Source organism: Bradysia coprophila, chromosome III (assembly GCF_014529535.1).
Source record: "Bradysia coprophila strain Holo2 chromosome III, BU_Bcop_v1, whole genome shotgun sequence".
In the NCBI taxonomy this organism is placed as follows: Eukaryota; Metazoa; Arthropoda; class Insecta; order Diptera; family Sciaridae; genus Bradysia; species Bradysia coprophila.
The window spans coordinates 1,979,034-1,999,926 of NC_050736.1; the positions used below are offsets into that span (position 1 = coordinate 1,979,034).

At 34.9% G+C, this 20,893-nt stretch overlaps 3 protein-coding genes across 4 annotated transcripts in view; 1 reads left to right on the top strand and 2 right to left on the bottom strand.

Annotated features, from left to right (window-relative positions):
• Nucleotides 1-5,079: 5,079 nt before the first annotated feature.
• On the bottom strand, nucleotides 5,080-6,189 carry LOC119078027. The gene is made up of 3 exons (XM_037185442.1): nucleotides 5,981-6,189; nucleotides 5,829-5,915; nucleotides 5,080-5,761 (listed from the first exon to the last, which is right to left on the bottom strand). Exons 1-3 carry the CDS (start codon nucleotides 6,142-6,144, stop codon nucleotides 5,524-5,526), a joined length of 489 nt encoding a protein of 162 aa, XP_037041337.1. The 5' UTR covers nucleotides 6,145-6,189; the 3' UTR covers nucleotides 5,080-5,523.
• A 2,267-nt stretch (nucleotides 6,190-8,456) lies between these two features.
• On the top strand, nucleotides 8,457-11,125 carry LOC119077461 (poly [ADP-ribose] polymerase tankyrase-2-like). The gene is made up of 6 exons (XM_037184671.1): nucleotides 8,457-8,567; nucleotides 8,634-8,717; nucleotides 8,996-9,091; nucleotides 10,248-10,370; nucleotides 10,442-10,792; nucleotides 10,888-11,125. Exons 1-6 carry the CDS (start codon nucleotides 8,516-8,518, stop codon nucleotides 11,043-11,045), a joined length of 864 nt encoding a protein of 287 aa, XP_037040566.1. The 5' UTR covers nucleotides 8,457-8,515; the 3' UTR covers nucleotides 11,046-11,125.
• A 6,717-nt stretch (nucleotides 11,126-17,842) lies between these two features.
• The window catches only part of LOC119075735 (netrin receptor unc-5), a 75,858-nt gene continuing 72,807 nt past the window's right edge, over nucleotides 17,843-20,893 (bottom strand). For both annotated transcript variants that reach the window (XM_037182287.1, XM_037182279.1), the window contains one exon: nucleotides 17,843-20,831. In XM_037182287.1, coding sequence (XP_037038182.1) covers nucleotides 19,501-20,831 — 1,331 coding nt within the window. In that variant the 3' untranslated portion in view covers nucleotides 17,843-19,500. The remainder of the gene's footprint in view (nucleotides 20,832-20,893) is intronic.

Genomic DNA, 20,893 nt, shown 5'->3' on the forward strand with positions numbered 1-20,893 from the left:
ATCGAAGCAGAAAATTGAAAGTCAGCGCATTTGAGAAAGTAACATATTCGCCACAATATACTAAAAAAAATCGTAAAAATTAGTGGCACAGAAAGTTTTAGTAAGTTACTGCATTTCAAGTCTCAATTATCAGACCCAGTTTCTTCAGATATACTTCAATCGCAGTAAGGTCTCAAAAATAGAATAGTTTTTACTTAAACGAAAATAAAAGACATTTCTGTTAAGTGTTGTCAAAGTGCGTGTTTATTCTTAGCACTTTTGTTTTTATATTTATTCGTAATATTATTCAACTATTTTCTCTTATAACTGCAATTGAATCTAACTAATTCTTAATTCAATTAATTTACAATTTTTTTTTTGTTTTATGAAATCTCAAATTCAAAATTTTGACTATTTAAATTTACTAAATTGAAACTAAATTTAATATTTAATTTTAGAAATAATTTTTGAAAAAACAAAATTTAGTTATTAAGTCTAAGTCGCAATCTTATGTTCAACAAAATTGGACGAATACATTTTTATTAAATCACAATTTTTTTTTTAAGTGCATTCTGGATTCACTTTGACCGCTAAATTGAAAAAAAAAAATTCCAAATGATTCCACATTTATATGCATTGAACTTTTATGTTTTCTTCAGAAGTTTATAGTTTTGTTCGCTCGAAAAACATTCTACGATGGTAAATTCTGTAAAGGTCTTATAGACGGGTTATAAGACATGAATTTTTTTAAAGCTTCGCCCTAGCAACTATTCGAACAAATTTTGCCTAACCGGGACAACAATCGAAATGCCTAACAAAAAAGCACAATAATGAACAAAAGTCATATCATCGCAGAGTAAAATGGGTTTAATTTACTCTGTCGTAACTAAACTAAACTGATCTTATCATAAGAATGTAATTTTGGTGGGTTTCGTTTGCTTTTTTTCTTTTTATTTGTTCCACACGTATTCCACCACATAGAAGTAGCGTTTGTCTTTACGTTTCTTCAATTCCACACGTACGTGTGAGTGAAACGACACTCTTTACGCTTCTTTTATTGATAACATGTAGAACGATGTGGAACAATTAAAACTGTAGAATACTTACAAACTTTAATTGAGTTGAGTTTAACAGAGTCGGTTCTTGCTCTTCCCTTACCCTCGCTCATTTGTGAATTATGATAGGCACCATTTAACATTTTCACTCTTCATTCCAGTGCAAAGTCCTTATTTGTCTCATTAAAATAGATGATTATTATTGAACAAGCTAAAGGCCTTGTAAATGGACCAATCATTTAGCCGAATTGCCGAAATAAAACTACTCTCAAATAATTGAAATAACTGGCTACATAACTAATGATAATGGCACCCCGTCCCATGTAACACTCAAGAAACGTCAAATTTGTGGAACTTATTGAAATTGAATGTAGTTTTGATGAATCTATTTCAGTTGATATGCTATGATTGAATTTGTGCAAAACTGTGAAATGCGCTTCACAAATTTAGCTTTCATCCCATCCTAAGCTAAATAAAGACAGAGAAGTTAGAAAAATATGAAAACAGCAGATTTACTGGAATCTTTTCTTTTCTTCAATCGTAGGGTTTTAGATTTTTCTCGTAATGCACAGACGATGGAGAATCGTGTTTTGAAAATAGTGAAACTTTGAGAAATCTATGTAATTTTTTATTTCTATTTACGAAAGCGCTAGCTACATGGATTCGTACGGTTATATTCGCAATTTGCATCAACTATTCTGGCTGTTATTATTCTTAAAGATTTTATACACAGCAAAATGCTTTCTCGGATCGTTTTTAGGATATGTTTGTTGCGTAGAAAAAGCATTATGTAAAACACTTCACATACTAGAATTAGGTCATCATCCCACAAAAACCTCAAAGAGGAAAAGGTGACGCTAGTGTAGTAAAAATTAAACTTCCAAAACGTTTGATATCGGTTTTGGTGACGCATTCTGCGCCTCAACGTAATCAATTTTTACCAAGAAAAGTTTAACAAGAAAATATGTCAACGAGAAGTTTACCGATGAGATTTTACAACGAAAGCTTTACAAAAAAAATGCGTCACAAGTGGCAGACGGTGAGGAAACCCCTCATACGACAATAATTGTCCCGGAGCGAAGCGGAGTGCCGCAATGCGAGCCGGGCGCCGGAACGGTGTCGGTAACTTAAGAGTTAATTTTTTTCTCTCTCGCATCGTCTAATGGTTTGTCTGTATAATTTTTTTTAATAAAAGAATTTTATTAGGCCGAATTGAGTTGAGTTGAGTTGAGATAGAGCCCAACTCAATTCATCTCAACTCAACACAATTCATCGCAACTCAACTCAATTCATTTGTTGAGTTGAGTTGTGGTAACAAAAGAATTTTACTGAGTTGAGTTGAGATAACAAAAGATTTCTCAACTCAACTCAATCCATCTCAACTCAATTGAAAAAAGGGAGTTGTGCCAAGATATCCCACATAAGTAACGTACTTATTTAAAGAAGTTCAATACAAAAACCAGCGCTAAGAGTGCAATAAATTTATCAGATTTATCTTTTCGACTAATGGATCCAACAGACATAACAAACAATGAGCAGAACCATCCGAACTGTGACCAGTTAGGCATTGAATCCGATCGTAATGAAGGTATTGAAGATTATACTGTGATAACAGAACTATGCTCGACGCTAGAGGAAGGTCTACGTATTTTAAGGTAAATCGGATGATTTCGTTTTTTCTTCTAAATATTCACAAAGTTGCTCTCCGTTGTATGATGACAGTTTTAACTAGTCACATATATCCAGTGTGCCTATCCTGCCCGTTTTTTTTTGTCTAAGAATTTCAAATCTTTCAACTAAGCCACGGCAGAATAAAATAAACGAGGCAGAAGCGGTTCATTTTCGAAACGTCAAATAAGGGACCTAATACACTGTATCAACGCACTGCTCCTAGCATGAACATAAGAAATATTTGGAGGCTGATGAAGTCACAGTAGGCACTGCGTTTCTTTCGTAAAGATAGATGACTTGTTTTCGTTGTATGAGTTAAAACACACAATACAATCAATCTTAAGCGGTAGCTCTCATCACAAAAGCCTCCAAATTGGACATTTGTCAAAGTAGTGTTCATGCTAGGAGCAGTGCGTTGACTGTATGAAAACGAACTTAAATGAACACTGACATAAATTGAAAAATTTTATTCGCAAAAATATAGGGCTACTAGATTATTCAGGTCTCTAGTCAAATCAGAGCTTCTGCCTAGTTAACTCTGTCGTGACTAAGTAAATCCGTCACTTCATTAGATCTAACTAGTAATTTGCTCAAAAAAATGCCTCACCAACAAGGGTCAGAAGTTACTTTGTCGTTCTTATACTTACATAACAGATGATTGCATGACATGCAAAGACTCAATTGTTAGCCCAAAATAGAACTCATTTAACCTTCAATTGACGGTAAATATATGATTTTGTCATATCGAATCTATTACTTGATTTGATCGAAACATTTTTGACATTTTAAAATCATTTACTTCATTTGTTTTATCTTGTTGTTTTAGTCCTGATCGACAGACCATCCATAGAGTCACAAAAATAGATCGAGAGCCAGTGTGCATATCAGCCATATCATAAAATTTTCTGTAGTGTCAGACAAGTCAAATCTTCGAATATTCAATTTGTCAGGATCACCAAGCTTCCCAACAAAATTTTTTAAATGGTGTTGTTGATTTGGATCAAATTGAAGAAATTTGACATTAATTTTGATTTTCTTCGATTTGTGATGCACTTTCTAGACAATATTTGTTTTTCGTGGGAATCTGGGAATACCACAACCTTTTGTCATTATTCCCTTGACTGTAAGTCATGAGTTTTACAAAAGAAAATACGAGGGGCACTCTAAAAGTTTCGGAAATCGGATATTTCCGACGCATAAAAGTATTTAATTTGAACATATTGGTAAATTTCAACATTTTTAAAGTAAAATGACAAAGTAAAAAAAAGATTTTGATGTGAGCTGAGGAATACAAGGAATACAACGTCGAACTGCACCAACTTTTTGTTGATTTCAAAGCAGCATACGACAGTGTGATCAAAAAGAAACTGTTGAGAGTGATGGCCGAGTTTGGCATCACCGAAAAACTGATCGCCCACGGAAAATCCCAATATACGTGTGAGATCTATAAGTGGACTTAGCAGTGCTTAGCACCCACAGCCTTCATCGAAATCCACGAATTTTCCGTGCCCTGACGAAAATGACGTTAGAAGGATTAGCCGTATAAGGATTCGAAACAAACCGTCAGAATCGTTTGACATTGAGGAAGGATTACGCCAAGGAGATCCTCTCGCAACGCTGCTTTTCAATCTAATTCTTGAAGCAGCAGTAAGGGCCACCCAGTCAGACACCAGCAGCACCATTTTCACCAAATCCAGTCAAATACTTGGTTTCACAGACGACCTGGATATAATCGGCAGAAATATGGAAGTTGTTAAAGAAAACTTTGTGGACTTGGAGAGGTAAGGTTCCGACCTCGGGTTAAAGGTGAATGAATATACAGTCCAAAACAGATACGTAAATAACTATTGATTTCGCTTTTTTCAAAAGGTGTCAAAAATCGTTCTTTTTTGTGGGCTCTAAAATTTTAAAAAGTTCACATGCAAAGGATACTGTATGCATTGACGTGTATATATCGACATTAAACACCGTTTTTCGGAGTATCATACCAAACATTATTTCTCTCAATTATTCCATTGATGTGACGTCATTAGATATACAGGTGTTAGTACTAATACGAAAGTGGAAGCAATGACATTAAGGAGTTTCTAATTAATTTCAGGCTCGAAAAAGCCCATCGGGGGCTCCATGTAACTGAATTTAAAAAGGCCCACAAATTAAAAATTCTCAAACAAAAATCCAAAAGGCCCATCGGGAATCCCCCGAATTCACCGTATGGCCAGTCCGGGCCTGCTGCCCAGGTGAGTCCTGAAGCTCACAAAATCACTGCACTGTTACTGATTAAAAAAATGAAACATTCCAGACAACGATCTGGTACCTAATGTACCTAACAAAATCACCAATGTCCTTCTAGAATTATTTTTCCATAAATTTTTCAGATAGCTCAAAAATGTAAATAGTTTTCGATCTAATTCATTGGAATGTCTGAATATGGTTGAATAGCTGTTTTAAAACGAACATACTTCGCGCTTTAAAATCAAATTTGAGAGGTGCGATGCTGAAGCACATACTTTCAATTTTCACTGTTAGGATCGCATCAAGCGCCAATGCAAAAGAGACATACCACCCTTTGGAATGTAACACTTTCGTGAAATATTCTATTTTATATTTCAAAAAATTCACAGTTACATTCGAGTGTATATAGTCATTTCCAGATCAAAAATAGCAAACTTTCCTTGTGCCAATTTGGCACTGCCAAATCAATGTTGCAAAATTATCACAGAAAATGTTGAATGAATGATGAATGAATCAACCGTTCCAATGTACATAATTATATAACACACTCTGCTTCTTGCTTTGAATGCTTGTTTCTCGTGCATTACGCATATCCAGCGGGTGGTGCGGACGGCATTTGATTGGCATTTATTCCAACTACTTTGTTATAAGCTGGTGGATTGTCGGAATCGGTAGAAAATTGATTCGGTTGAGGATTGTGTGGATAGACGGTAGTGGTAGTCACACCTGTTTGTTGTTGATTCAATGCTGGTGCATTTCTTGTAATTACTGTTTGTGGCAAGTATTGGTTGTGCGGACGGAAATTATTCCTTCTTGAGTGTCTGGTGAAATAAAAAAAATGTTCGTTGAGTCTTAGAACTGTGACTTAGTTAGAGAAATCATTTTTACCTTCTACATGACCATACAACAATTGCTATCACTACACAAAATACTAGAATAACAACAAGCGCAATCACACCCAGACCAAATGGGGAACTAAAATGAACAATTCGATGAAATTTTTTCTTTTAAGAAAATGAAGAAAATCTGTCCCGACTTACGCCACACAAAATCCTAACTTCAAATCACAGTAATCTAAGGAAGAGCAATTCCTATCGGACGTGCATAATTTCTTTTCGGCAAATGCACTGCCACACAATATTCCAAGCAATAATATTACGATACCGCAACTCATATTATCGTCTAACTTGAACAATGACTTCATCGTCACTGAAATTGAGAATATATTGAGCCGATGCGATGATGTTTTAGTCAAGGTTATTTTGCCGAAAAATTTCACGAACAGTTTGTTTTATGCAGAAAAATGAGTATAGAATGCCGTATAAACAAACTGATACCACGGAGCTTACATATCAACCTGAAACGATTCACACACACACATTAAGACACATTAAACAATTTCAACGCAAAAGTACGAGAGTCGTTAAAACAAAGAACTGGAAAGAAAAAACAAAACGGACAAACAGAGACTACACAAACTCCTTACCATCGCTCATTTTCACGTTAAGTTAATTTTTTATGATGAACTATCGAAGCGGAGATAATGTTTTGACCCCAGGAAACTACAGTGCCTTGGGCATGACTTCGTTCGGGCTACATACAACTCGCAAGATTGCATAAAATATACCGTCCAAAAAAGATGCGTTAATAACTTCTTCCCAAAATCATTTTCGTGATCTGTTTAGACATGTCTAAATTATCGCGAAGTCGACTTACTGGAAAATAGAATAAACGGTGGTGTAATCAAACTAAGAATAGTCTTCAAATTCATAAATTCTCCTTTAATAGTATTTAACATAACAAGAGTTACGTATAGCGAGCTATGTAATGGATTTTACATTCGGAGGCGTCGAAGGAAGTGCTTGAAACATGAAAAGTACGTTCCTCTTATCAAAGCAATATAAAATATCAAAATTGTGTGGCCTACCTATTTTCAGCCTGGTTTGTCTTTCATTTTTGGTGTCAAACCCTTTAACCTAGTTCCTCAGGGAAAACACATAGAGTGGCCGCGATCAATAGGGTTCATATTTGGGCTAAGGAACATCGACCGACGTTTTGCTCATCCAGATCGGATGATGTTTATTCAACTTTTGTCGTAATGACAAAATTTTAATTTTTCCTATCTTTGGTGCCAAACGTTTGTTTACCCCGTTTTTCAGGGAAGGGCCTGCATTTTATGTGCGGGACAAAGTATGTAGATCACTGATCACAGCGTGTAATAAAACTGATTAATTTATAGAAATTGTTAATCTTTGAATCGAGTCAACTAGTCAATATTGAAACTATCAAAAATAGGTTGTGTTTTCCTTGACCGTGGAAACAATGAATGAGGGTTTTGGTTCTCCTTGATTTTCCGGTCGACAAATAAAAAACTTTGTTTTTATGGATGTTTCGCGATTTTATTTTCCATTTCCAATTTCCAGGTACTTTTTTCTTATCATCATACTTACCTGTATTTACTGTAATTTACTTTCAATTCCTTACAATTTAACGTATTTCCAGTCAATTCCGGTCAATTCCTTATAATTCCATCAATTTCTCGTATTTCCATCAATTACAATTATTTACCGATTCGCGATTTTATTTTCGGTTACCCCTCGGTATATAGAATACATTACTCAGCAATTATCATCGGAGTAGACAAAATACGTCAGAGCAAAGTGATTGAGAGATGAAAATAAAATATAATTCTTGCAGAATGAAGTACGTATGGTCGATCGGCCGATTCATCTAAGGTTCTGAAAGAACAGGTTATACACTTATGAAGGCGGGTGAAACACAAATCTTGACAATCAGACATGTATATTGTTTGAAAATTCAACTTGAAAACAAAATTTTTGTTGTTAAGTTGAAATCGTCATATAAAATTTTCCAAACTTAGTTGGCGTTACAGGAAAATTTTGATCACACCGCCTTCGTGATCAACTCGAAAGTGTCTTAACCTGTTCTTTCAGAACCTTGGATTTATCTTACTCAGTTTTATGTCAAAATAATATAAAAATGAGTGCACTAAATTTGATATTATTTTGACAGAGTACGTTTAAGATGAATCGGCCGATCGACCATATCTGTTCTGCACTTCGTTAGGCACAACCAAGGTAAATATAGTGAAGAGGTAATGCCATTCAGAAGCGCGGCCTAGCACATAAGTTCGATGCCAATGACATCTTTTCATTAAATGGTTGACTACGATTTACTTGTATTTCACAAAAATATTTTCACTATCAAACAACAGATGGTCCGACTTTCTATTTCATTTTTTGCTTTCAACAAAGGGATGAGATGCATTTCCCCCTCACTATATTTGCCTTGGGCACAACAAGAACTATCTTTTGTTTTCATCTCTCAATCACTTTGCTCTGACGTATTTTGTCTACTCCGATGATAATTGCTGCGCAATGTATTCTATATACTCATTATGATAGTTTCAATATCAATATTTCCTAGTTGACCCGGTTTAAAGATATTTTTGTAGCTAATCAGAGTCGATTGATTATTTGAATATTGTGTCGACCCAAGCTTAACAATTTCTATAAATTAATCAGTTTCATTACACGCTGTAACTCGCACATAAAATGAAGTTTTTCATCATTGAATTGAGCTTGTGCTTGCTGATCGTATTCCAAGGTAGTTGCTTATACAAAACTTGAATATTCAGTGTTCGTACTTAGTTGAACTCTTTACACACAATAGGTTATCAATGCAGTGAGTATTCCGCCACCTCAGATCCTCCTGTCAGAGATGCGAATGAGGAAGCATTTGCAGCTCTTCAAAATGGTAATAAATCAGGACAGAGTAAAGTTAACCAGGCAGGAGCGCTGATTTGACTAAGGACCTGAATAATCTAGTAGCCCAATATATTTTGCGAACAAAATTTTTCAATTTATGTCGGTGTTCATTTGAGTTCATTTTCATACAATATACTTGGTCCCTTATTTGACGTTTCGAAAATGAACCGCTACTGCCTGGTTTATTTGACTCTGCCGTGTAATAAATGAAAACTTTCATGGGCCGAACGGTCCTAATATTCTTATCAAAATATCTAAACATTTCAGGAGACGTTGAGAGCGTCGAACATTTACTGTCTTCTGTGAATGTGAACGATCCAGATAGGTATGGTTATACATTACTACTGCGGGCAGCGAGGAAAGGTAAATAATAGTACATTTTCTACCTTGGTGTATATTTCGAGAATAACTTCGTATGTACAATTGTATATAACGAGCGCCAGCGAGTGTATATACAATTGTACATAAGAAGTGATTCGAGAAATATACACCAAGGTAGAACAATGTTTTATCTCCTGCAAGCTGATATTTCATACATTAGCGAAACAACCACAAAAATTTGGATTTAAAATTAATTAATTAAGCATGTTGTTTTAAAACGCATTCACAACAAAAAAAACATCATACAGAGAATCCTTTATTTACTCACACACATATACTATCCACCTCAACATTTCGTTCAAATCACATCATTCCGACTACTCTGATTATTTGATCGATGTAGAAGTGACTAACGAACCACTACCGACACCAATTGCATCGCGTTATGTGATTTGTTGGCGTAGTGGTCAGCATGTTTGGTTGATATGCTGCTGGTCCCGTGTTCGCTTCCGCCGTTCGGCGATTTTTTATTTTTTTTTTCAAATATGTAGATGGAAAGTAAATTTACCCTAGGTGGGTTATGTGTGAATTATCCAATCGTATAGGCTGTGGTTATGTATGTGTTTGTGTTTATATGCAGAAACGCGTAATGTATGAAATATCAGCTTGCAGGAGATAAAAAAAATTATCGTCCTCATGTACTAATAGTAAGTTGCGGAAGCAGGTTAACTTACGTGAACCTGATTTAGCCTGGGAATGTCATATGATCTGTGACGTCACATATGAACAGATTTTTTAATGATACATTTTCCAAGGTTTTGAAAGAACAAGTTAAGACAACCACGGAGGCGGGTGACACCACTCACTATAAACGTACTCACTTCAGATATGAAGAACAGGTTCCAAAACATTTTCGTCAAGTCAATTTTATACACAATCTGTACTGAGTGCGTTTATCAATTTTGATGTCACCCACCTTCGTGCAATGAAAATAAATGGATAGGTATGGCCAAACGTTCAAATTTGTTCTAGCCGGAGCACATACGGATACTTATCTACTTTCATTGCCTTCGTGGCTGTCCTAACCTGTACATTCAGAATCTTGCATCAACCATGGCGTCATATTCTCATCTCTCGAAGCTATAATTTGATCGTTTGCGAAATCAAACTCTAATTTTATTAAATTTCGTCTTTATAGGTGATGAGAAAATGGTAGAGATGTTATTAAAGCATGGAGCAGACATTAATAAAACTGACAGGCAAAATGCATTCACCCCATTCCATTTGGTTAACAAGAATCGCGGGTGTGATTTTAGTTGCGGTAAATAGCAGATAGTAGCAGATATCATTTCTCTGGTGATTTTATAATATAATTGCATTCATTACATTCAGAGCCCAAAGACCAAGTCGTCTACGATAGAATTGCAGAAATGTTGATTAAAAATGGTGCAGACGTTACTTTACCAGACAAACACGGACAGACAGCATTACATGATGCAGCACAGTACGGCTTTGAAAAAGTCGCCGAAATGATAGTGAACATCAGTAACGGAGCGATAGTCAATCATAAGACGTACAACGGGGACACACCATTATGCTTTGTGGCCTATTACGGAACTAATTCGGAAAGTCAGAATAAAATCGCCGACTTGTTGATCAAACACGGGGCTGTCGTTAATATGCTGTGCCGAGGAAATGGAAGAGACGACCAAAGAACTCCGCTGCATTTGGCCGCATATAAAAGTAAGTTTTGCGATTTTTATGTTCCATTTCTAGCAGTATCGTTTTATGATCTTGTTATTCTGTCTGTTGCATATCTGAAAACTGGTTATTTTTAGATCGTGGTAAAATTGTAGAATTGTTACTCGAAAATGGTGCTGATTCTGCGGTTAAGGATAAAGATGGTAAGACCGCTCTTGATCTGGCTAAGGAACGTAATTACGACAATAGCAATCAACACGCCGTTGATCTCTTGACGCAACATGAAAAGCAGTGACGAGGAAAAGTTTCGGATACTTCCCTCAATTACATTATACATATCGGACGAATAAAGTTTGGTTATCATACTGAAGAAAAGTTTCGTTTTGTTGTTGATTTTCTTTTATAAGAATAATATCCTAAGATTCGAGTAAATGCTCGAGGAAAGATCATGCCTAGAGAAACTAGATCAATGAAAGAAATCGCTGGTTATTTCTTTAATAACTCAAATCTATTCTCTTTCGTTCCGGTTCTATTTCTCAATAGATGTCTTTAGTGGAGACTCTTCATGACAAAATATCTGATGGCAACAAAAAGGTCATTAAGATGTATAAGGTTGGGAGATCAATCGATATGGTCGACCGTGCTGAAATTCGATTTAGGTTTCACTCAAGGAATAAGTTTGGTGATGGGAACAAGGCTGAAAATCCAGGTGCTACAAAAAACATTTTTGGTTCTATTTGTTCTTATCATTGCGAGAAAGTAATTTTGTTAGGTACCACACTCGTTCAACCTCATTTTTCAAAGATAACCGTGAGAGCTATACGTTTGAGTTTATTACATACAAAAATTCTCTGGGAATCGCCCGAATTCACAAAAGCTTTTGTTTAACTTTTCACACCCCTCCCCAACAAAAAAGATTTTTTTTTCGAAATGCACCCAAAACTAAAAACGTATTTCTATAAAGGAAGCTCTATTGCTCTGAAAATAAAATCGCACTGATTGCTGAATTTGGAGTTAAGAAACATTGCTTCTGAAAAATGGTGACCGTCACGTGATGACAGCATAGTTTTATTATAAATTGGAAAAATTCAACAATTTGGAATAAGCGACATTGCTTCTAAAAAGTGCACCTACAGTGATGTCAGCAGTTTTGTAAGTGACTTGCGCAAGTACCATTTCTTTCTTTGAGGTTTGTTGACTGATTTGTTTGACTAAACCTTCGAGTCAAAATTTAACGTGTCGTATATAATAATTCTAATCGAAACTGAGGTACATCGACTTTTCTTATTGGAAAGTAACAGAAAACTGGAAAAATTCAACAGCTCATTGGGTGATTACTAAATCATTCAAGAAAAAACACAACATAAAAGATTTAAATTAACCGATTAAAAATACTTTGATCGATGGAAGTAATAGGCCCAATAATAATACTGCTAATATGCTAGCCGTCTGTAACAGGTTAAACATTTTTCTAAATTTTTCCTCCTAAATTTGACATGTACGTCTTCAAAGAACTCTAAAATATAAATAATTTACGATCGAATTCATTCGACTGAGTGTGGTTGAATAGCTGATTTAAAACGAATATTCTGCGCGCGTTTAAATCAAATTTGAGTGTGTGATGCTGAAGTACCTATTTTCACTGTTAGGATCGCATAGATCGTCGATGCAAAAGAAATACCACTTTCGGTCATGCGCTGTATGGGCTGTATGAGACATACACTCACAACTACATCATATTGCTTATAATCAACATAACATTATACAGACGGCATGCATATCGTTGGGATAGTTACGTATTGAATCTATGACTTGATTTGATTACAATATTTACAATAAATTGCAATACAATCTTTTGTTTCATTTGTCTTAGCTTGCTAATTAATACGATTAATACAATGTTCTTAAAGAATACGTCCTGTATTGTAAGGCACTATCACACAACCGACTACTAGGTCCCACCTTTTTGGGCGGGTCGGGTCCCTTGACTGATAATTTTCCCAAAATAATGTTGTCTTTTGCTGGTTGGTAATGTTGGTAAACTTCATAGTCAATCAGATTAGACTTTTATAGATATCTTAATTTATTTTCATTGATTTTTTCATCTGGTTAAGAATGGACAATTTCTGTAGTCCAAGCAAATGACAATATTTTGACCTTAAACATCATCACATTTAGGATCTAAAAAATCTCAAATTACTCATAAATTTATTTCTTTTGTAATAAGCAAAATATCACGACTCGCTGTCTAATTTTGCAATAAATAACCGCGACTCGTGTGAATTACAACCCTCGCTTCGCTCGGGCTGCAAACTTCTCGTTCGTCCGAGCTGTCTAACAATACGATACCGCAACTCGTGTGAATTACGACCCTCTCTTCGCTCGGGCCGCTAACATCACACTCGTCAGAGTTGTCTAATATTATATTTGCTCTGATCGCAAACTTGCTCGTCCGAGCTGTCTAATGTGACAATAAGATACCGCGACTCGTGTGAATTACGACCCTCGCTTCGCTCGGGCCGCAAACATCACACTCGTCAGAGTTGTTTAATATTAGGTTTGCTCTGATCGCAAACTTGCTCGTCCGAGCTGTCTAATGTGACAATAAGATACCGCGACTCGTGATAATTACGACCCTCGCTTCGCTCGGGCCGCAAACATCACACTCGTCAGAGTTGTTTAATATTAGGTTTGCTCTGATCGCAAACTTGCTCGTCCGAGTTGTCTAATGTGACAATAAGATACCGCGACTCGTGTGAATTACGACCCTCGCTTCGATCTGGCCGCAAACATCACACTCGTCGGAGTTGTCTAATGTTAGATTTGCTTGACTTTTTTCATTACATGTAATTTTGGGTGCCGCTTGTTAATTATCAAATATAAAATTTCAATTATCAATTATCAAATACCAATTATCGAATATCATTTATAATGTTCATTTAATACATTGCATTTCTATTTTCTGGGATAACTTCCGAAGCGGTAATCCCATACAGCTCATCGTCGAACTTGACCTTACAAATGTCAAATGTATAATTTTAAGAACCTAAATTGTTCACTATTTTCTGCCAGTCAAGGGAATAACACATTAGATTATCAATTATCATCAGTGAAGGGAATTATCAATTATATCAATTATCAGTGGTGTATTATCAATTATCATCAGAGTAAAATCCTGTTTTTCTGGAATAATTTCCAGGGCTTTACCCCGACATGGCTCATCTTCGAACTTAACCTCAGGAATTTCATTCCTCGTCGATTAAAAAAAAAATCATCAAAATCGGTTATGAATTACTCAAGTTATCGTGATGACAAAGAAAAATAGGTTACAAACAATTACGTTTTTGATAACATTTCATACATTGTGTGGTAACAAACATTTTAGGGTATTTTCTGGCGTAAGACCCTTGACTTTCAGTCAAGGGAATTACCAACTTCTATGCACAACCTGACATACTTTATATACCGCTATTAGCCGTTATCGGTGGTAGCGAGTGAATAAAATGAAAAACACAACTGTATGGGGTAGGGATATATAGGGTGCTACCTTACAACCAAACACCGTCCGTATATTCACTTAATATTTTTGCCATATTCTTAAGTTTTAACCTGTCACAAACAAGCAGTTTTACTATTACTTCATTTGATCGAATATTTTGATAGATTGTTGATTTCAGAAATCTTTTACTTCATCTGTTTTGAACATGTTTTTTGCTATGTAAGACCTAATTAGTCAGAACTTGTCGTTCATTATTGCTGTCGTTGTCGACAACAGATGACAGCCGTCTGTAACAGGTTAAGTTCCATTGATTAGGCATTGCAGCGTAACATTACACCGTACCATATATACAGAGAAACCTTACGCAACTAAGACTCAAACTTTAACATAAATTAAGACAACAATCTTAAGGAACTACAATTTTTAAGATGTGATACAGAATCTCTAAACTCTAGCTTCAACATACTCTTTGCTATACATTAGAACTTCTAAGAGAACAACAGCCAGAGAGAATCTTATTCTTTTTTCAACTGATCCGTACGCGCGTCCTCATCTCAACAATAATGCACAAGAATTTACAATTATAATACTAATTTACTAATTTACTAATTTATGTCACTGAGCAGAGAAAAAAGCATTTACTCTAGTGAAGTTGTGGTCGTCATCCGTTTTAGCATGGCAGAGTAAAGTAATCCAGGCAGGAGCGCTTGATCTGAGTAGGGACCTGAATTATCTAGTGGCTTTGTATTTTTCGAATAAAATTAATTCAATTTATGTTCAATGTCAGTGTTCATTTGAGTTCATTTTCATACAGTGTACTAGGTCCCACCTGTTGGGTGGGTCAGATCCCTTGACTGTCTCAACTTGAGCTTCTGAAAAGATTTTTTTATTGGTTGATTAAAAAGAACTATACTAGAACGGTCTTTCTCATTAATAATTCAATAAGTTTAGTTTTACTGGAAATTTTTGTGAAGTTACAAAACGATATTAATTTTTGATTCACAACTTTATATTTTCTGTTATTGGTCTGGTTTTATGCTCATATTAGACCGTTATTGTCTATAATAATATTCTATTCTCTATTCTCTATTCTCTATGTCTTCAATAAAAATTAAACTCGTGTGAACTTCACACTCGTTAATTTTTTGTGGTTTAATCGCTTTCGTTAATAAGACAAAATAAAATAACAAGAAGCAATTATTGAAAATTCCTTTAGCAACAGCAGCTACATTGTTAGACCAATATAATGTATCTTGAAACCTAACCTCAGGAATTCTGTGCTTTACAAACTTTTTTTTAATCTATTTAAAATAACCCCAGTTACGGTGTGAACAAAGAGCAGATAGGGCTTTTTCTGAGAACTCCTTCCAGATGGTTGAACCTATACCACCTATTTTCGAACTTGACATGAGGATTTCAATGTTTCAATGAATAAAAAAAATCGGTTGAACTTTGCTCCAGTTATCGTGTTAACAAAGAGCAGAAAAGGCGTCTTCTGAGAACTACTCCCAGATGGTTGAACCGATACCACCCATTTTTGAACTTGACCTGAGAATTGAAATGCTTCATCGAATAAAAAAAAAGTTTTTGAAAATCGGTTGAGATTTACTCAAGTTATCGTGTTAACAAAGAGCACAAAATTTTACATTTAACGTTTTTTCATCACATTTCCATACATTTTTAATCATAGTGAACGAACGTGTTACCTACGGTGTATTTGTTTCTGTAAAACCCATGACTTACAGTCAAGGGAATTAAACCACTCCTACCTGGTTTATTTTACCCTGCCTTGGTCTTAGTCACTTTTTAGTAACTTTTTCAGATCAAAATGATAGTAAGAAAACTAACTATTTTCTGGAGCGTCTGGAGCGTTACGTAAAAATTGAAATTTCGTATTTTTTCGATTTTACGTTTATGTTGCAAAATTTTATGATACAGTTGGGTTTCTTGGAGAGGGTGAGCGAAAGACGAAAAACAAGATGTGTCTGTGAGTTGTTGTCTCTAAGTGTGTCGATGTATTTATATGTAAGAATAGCTTGTTACAGTACATAGCTTCATTTCTATGAAGATATTCTTCTTCTAAAAAACAAATGAACTTTGTCTGTTGCTAAGAATTCGATTTTAGTGTAACAATGTCAGACTCAGGAAAAAGAGAACGTCAAAAAGAAATCTTTTGCGAGTTCGATGTGAATTTGCAGCTTAGAAAACCAATATTATATCTACTATCACAACGACTCCTAACGGACAACCGAAACAAATAGCACTGAGAGCGAGTGGTAACTCACTTCTAGATTAAATGGATTAAATGGATTAAATGGATTAAATGGAATAAAAATTGGATTAAATAGATTAAATAGGAAAAAACTCGAGGGGTGACGCACTTCCATTTAATCCATTTAATCCATTAAATCCATTTAATCCATTTAATCCATTTAATCCAAAAAATTTTTTTTTTGTTTTACCGAAATAATTAGGCTACTAACCTGAAAAATTTGTAAAGTAATTGCGAAAAATAGATTTGCACGATCACCAGCTCGTTTAAGTACTCGTGAGGTAAAGGATTTTTTTTTTGTTAAAAATGGTATTAAATTTATTTAATCCATTTCATCCATTTAATCCACTTTACACCAAAAACTCCTAAAAGTGGATTTTTTTCTCTTTTTTACATTGTAGTATGAGTTGTAGTACGTGGTTCGATCAAAATCAACAATTTTTAAGTTTTTTACAGTATTTTGTAAAATGAAGTTTTTTCGTATTTAATCCATTTAATCCAATTTTTATTCCATTTAATCCATTAAATCCATTTAATCCATTAAATCCATTTAATCCATTAAATCCATTTAATACCATTTAATCCATTTAATCTAGAACCCCTCGAAAAAACTTCATTTTACCAAATACTGTAAAAGTCTTAAAAATTGTTGATTTTGATCGAACCACGTACTACAACTCATACTACAATGTTAAAAAGCGAAAAAATCCACTTTTAGGAGTTTTTGGTGTAAAGTGGATTAAATGGATTAAATGGATTAAATAAATTTAATACCATTTTTAACAAAACAATTTTTCCTATACCTCACGAGTACTTAAACGAGCTCGGGATCGTGCAAATCTATTTTTCGCAATTACTTTACAAATTTCTCAGGTGGGTAGCCTAATTATTTCGGTAAAACTAATTTTTTTTTTTTTGGATTAAATGGATTTAAGGGATTAAATGGATTTAATGTATTAAATGAATTAAATGGATTTAATTAATTAAATGGATTAAATGGATTAAATGGATTTAATGGATTAAATGGATTTAATGGATTAAATGGATTTAATGGATTTAATGGATTTAATGGATTAAATGGATTAAATGGATTTAATGGATTAAATGGATTAAATGGAAGTGCGTCACCCCTCGACTGAAAGAATCTATCTTCTGTGGTTTTAAATTTTTAGCTTCGAAATCTGAATCCATCTATCACTGTTAACGCTAAAAATTAACCAATAAATCGACATTATACTTACACTTTACCATTGCACCATTGTCTGCAAACGTTGGTTGTGGGGTAGATAATAATGAATGAACAAAAATTAATGGAAACCAATTTTATCATAAATACATTTTCTTTAATATTATTATCGTTTTGTTGGTTGTATTTACACACTGTCTTAACTTCACTTCTACTTTTTTTAATTTTCTTGTTCTTTTTAACATAATTTTAATTTTTTTATATTTTTTGTTTGTTTAAATTTCTATTGTTATATCTACGCCGAATATAATTTCTAATTCATTATTAGTTTTTCATCTTTTTTATTTCCATTTTTTCTTTTATTTTTCTTTTTTGATTCATTAATATCAACTATATAATATATTTATATATAACAGGTATCAAAACTACTTTTTTCACTTCTTATTACGCTACAATTCTATCAAATAGATTATTTTGTTTTTGTACACAATACAAAAGAGTTTTTTTTAAATTCTAACATTTTCTTTTTCGAATCATCGTCCTCGCTCGTCCTAAGTCTTTTTTTTCGGTTTTATTCCATTGTTATGTCTATTTTATGTATATGTACGATATTTTAGTTAAAGATTTTTCATTTTTGTTTCCATTTAAATATGTCTGTTTTTAGTTGGGATGAGTTTTGGTTATAAATTGTTTTAATGATAAATATTTTCTTTAAATTGTTCTTGGTGTCAGTTCATCGTTTTATTTAAGTAAAGAGTTTCACAAAAAAAACAAACAAATCAACTCTAGTTTTACACAGTTGACTATTTTTTTGTTTTATCGAACATTATGTTGATATTACACATTAATTTGACTATAAGACGTCCTAGATTTCGTTAAAATATTTTTTTTCCCGAAAGACTGCGGCTCGAAGTCCCTCTAATCGGCCAACGGCAAAATATTGCTATATGTGATAGAGAGATAATTTTTTTTCTGCGATTGTTAACGACAATTATTACATTTAAATGCAGTTAAAATTCCATTAATATTCGTCCTGTGACCTGTGAAATTACCGTAAATGAGGAAAAGCCATCATTTAGCCTCACAATCACGTACCAACCGGTCTAACATTAAGTTGTTAATATGAACAATTTTTTTTTAATTTCTTCATTTCTTAAACGAAAAATTCCATAAAACTTTACACTTTATCTGGTCGACCATTTGATACTCAAATAATGGGTTTTCTGGTTCGAGTAGTACGAGTACGAAATTTACATCTTTTTTTATTTAAAATAAATTGAGATGATTATGTGTGATACGAGATGATACTAAACGGCATTTAATTCGTTTTGTCTTTAAAATGGCAGTGTGTGGTAGAGCAAATATGATATGGATCATAGGGCAGTGTAATTTTGATTTGGTTCGGAATTTATTACTTGTTAAGGTAAGGAATTCCAACAGTTGTCACAAATTGCTGTTAATTGTTCATCATCAGTTTTTATTGTAAATTTTCAGTTTTAAGTATAGTCAAAGTTTATGGGGTCTGTTCCGATGAAAACCCGGACGATAATATCAGACAAAGTGTTTAAATTATCATCTTGAAAATTAAAGCATTGCGTCCACTGTTGTGGCGTCAAAAAAAAGACCTGTAAACAGCATATAACCCAAAGCCCTTTGTAAGGAAAAACAAAATTAAACAAAAAACCAATCGGAAACTTACTATCCATTCGTTTAGGCCCTGTAACATAATTCTTCCAAAAAAATTTAATGTTCGAAAACTATAAGGATTCAGATAACAACAAAAAAACACTTTTTTACAACCAAGCTGGTCCTAGAGTACGTTCCAGTATTTCGACGGCATCCAAGCGTCCCATATTCCTCAAGAACACCGTCAACTTAACCAAATCATTGTTGTCTCTATTGCGGCACTCCCATAAATCTAAGATCTGTTCCGTTGGCGAGGGTTTCGTGGCGAAATAGGCAATGTACCGATCAACGCCTAATTTTTGAGCCAACATTCGCCAGTCATTTCCCCGTGTTGTCGGTGGATCTAAACAGCAACACAGTTCTCGTTTCGCCTGTCGTGTTAACTTAAAAGCTACTTCAGTATCTTGTACGGTGTTCACGCCTTTGTTCGATACAGTCACACTTTTGACCGAACCATCACTGTACATCTCGTCTACGGTGGGTAAATCGAACGGTAGCAGCGATGGAGTGAAATGCGTTGCAGTCACTTCGCCACCTTGCCGCTGCCGTGCCGAAACGTCAATCCGTAGTCCATGCGATTCTTGTTCGCTTCGTTCAATGGCGAAAGCACAATGCAATGCCATACCATTGTTCCACACATGAGAGAATGGAATCGTTTGACTTTCCGATCCCAGCTTTGGCCGCCATCCACCGTCACATTTGATGCCCAGATTCAAATCGTGTCCACTGTCGTGAAACATGAACGGTGTACTTTGACACAGAAAGACACCACCCAATTTACTCTCGAGATAAGTGCAGTGATCCTTAGAACTTGGCAAATCTTCGATGACATAAACTCGTATCGTAGAATCGGAGCCTGGTTGAATTGACGGACCGAAGCAAAACAGTTTTAAACGTTTCACTGCACCAACTCCAGTGGATAATGATTCACCAACTATGGCAAAGCGTCCTAAGAAATCAGTCATGACAAAAGCGTAGCTGTCGTCCATTTGCACATAAGCTGGTGTGTTAATAGTTTCCTCGCCGAGGGTAACCAATTTTCGCCATTTCGGTTCAGACTCCTGAATGTGAGCGTTGGAGTAATACAGCGATACACGCCATTGATCTAGCTTTTCGGCACAATGAGGAATTCGTAGTACGGCTGGTTTGCTCAGGCTTACATCAACGGGACCGCAATGAATAACCGGCGAAATGTGTGAGCAAATACCCGGAATGGATATTTTAAGATTCTCTTCGTTCAACACCGACAGAAAGACACTATGCCTCTGGTTCTTGCTGACGGCTGTTTCGGGTATCGATAAGGCAATGCATGCATTGTTTAATTTCAGCCACCCACCAGTTGAGGTAACCACTTGTCGAACGGTATTTGATTTGGGAAATGTTTTGTGACTCATTGGCAATGTTGGGGGCTCTGTAGCGACGTCATAGGTTGAATCAGCTAATAACATTTGGAGAGAGACGAAATTAAAATTTATTTCCATTCGATTGAATAAAAAAATG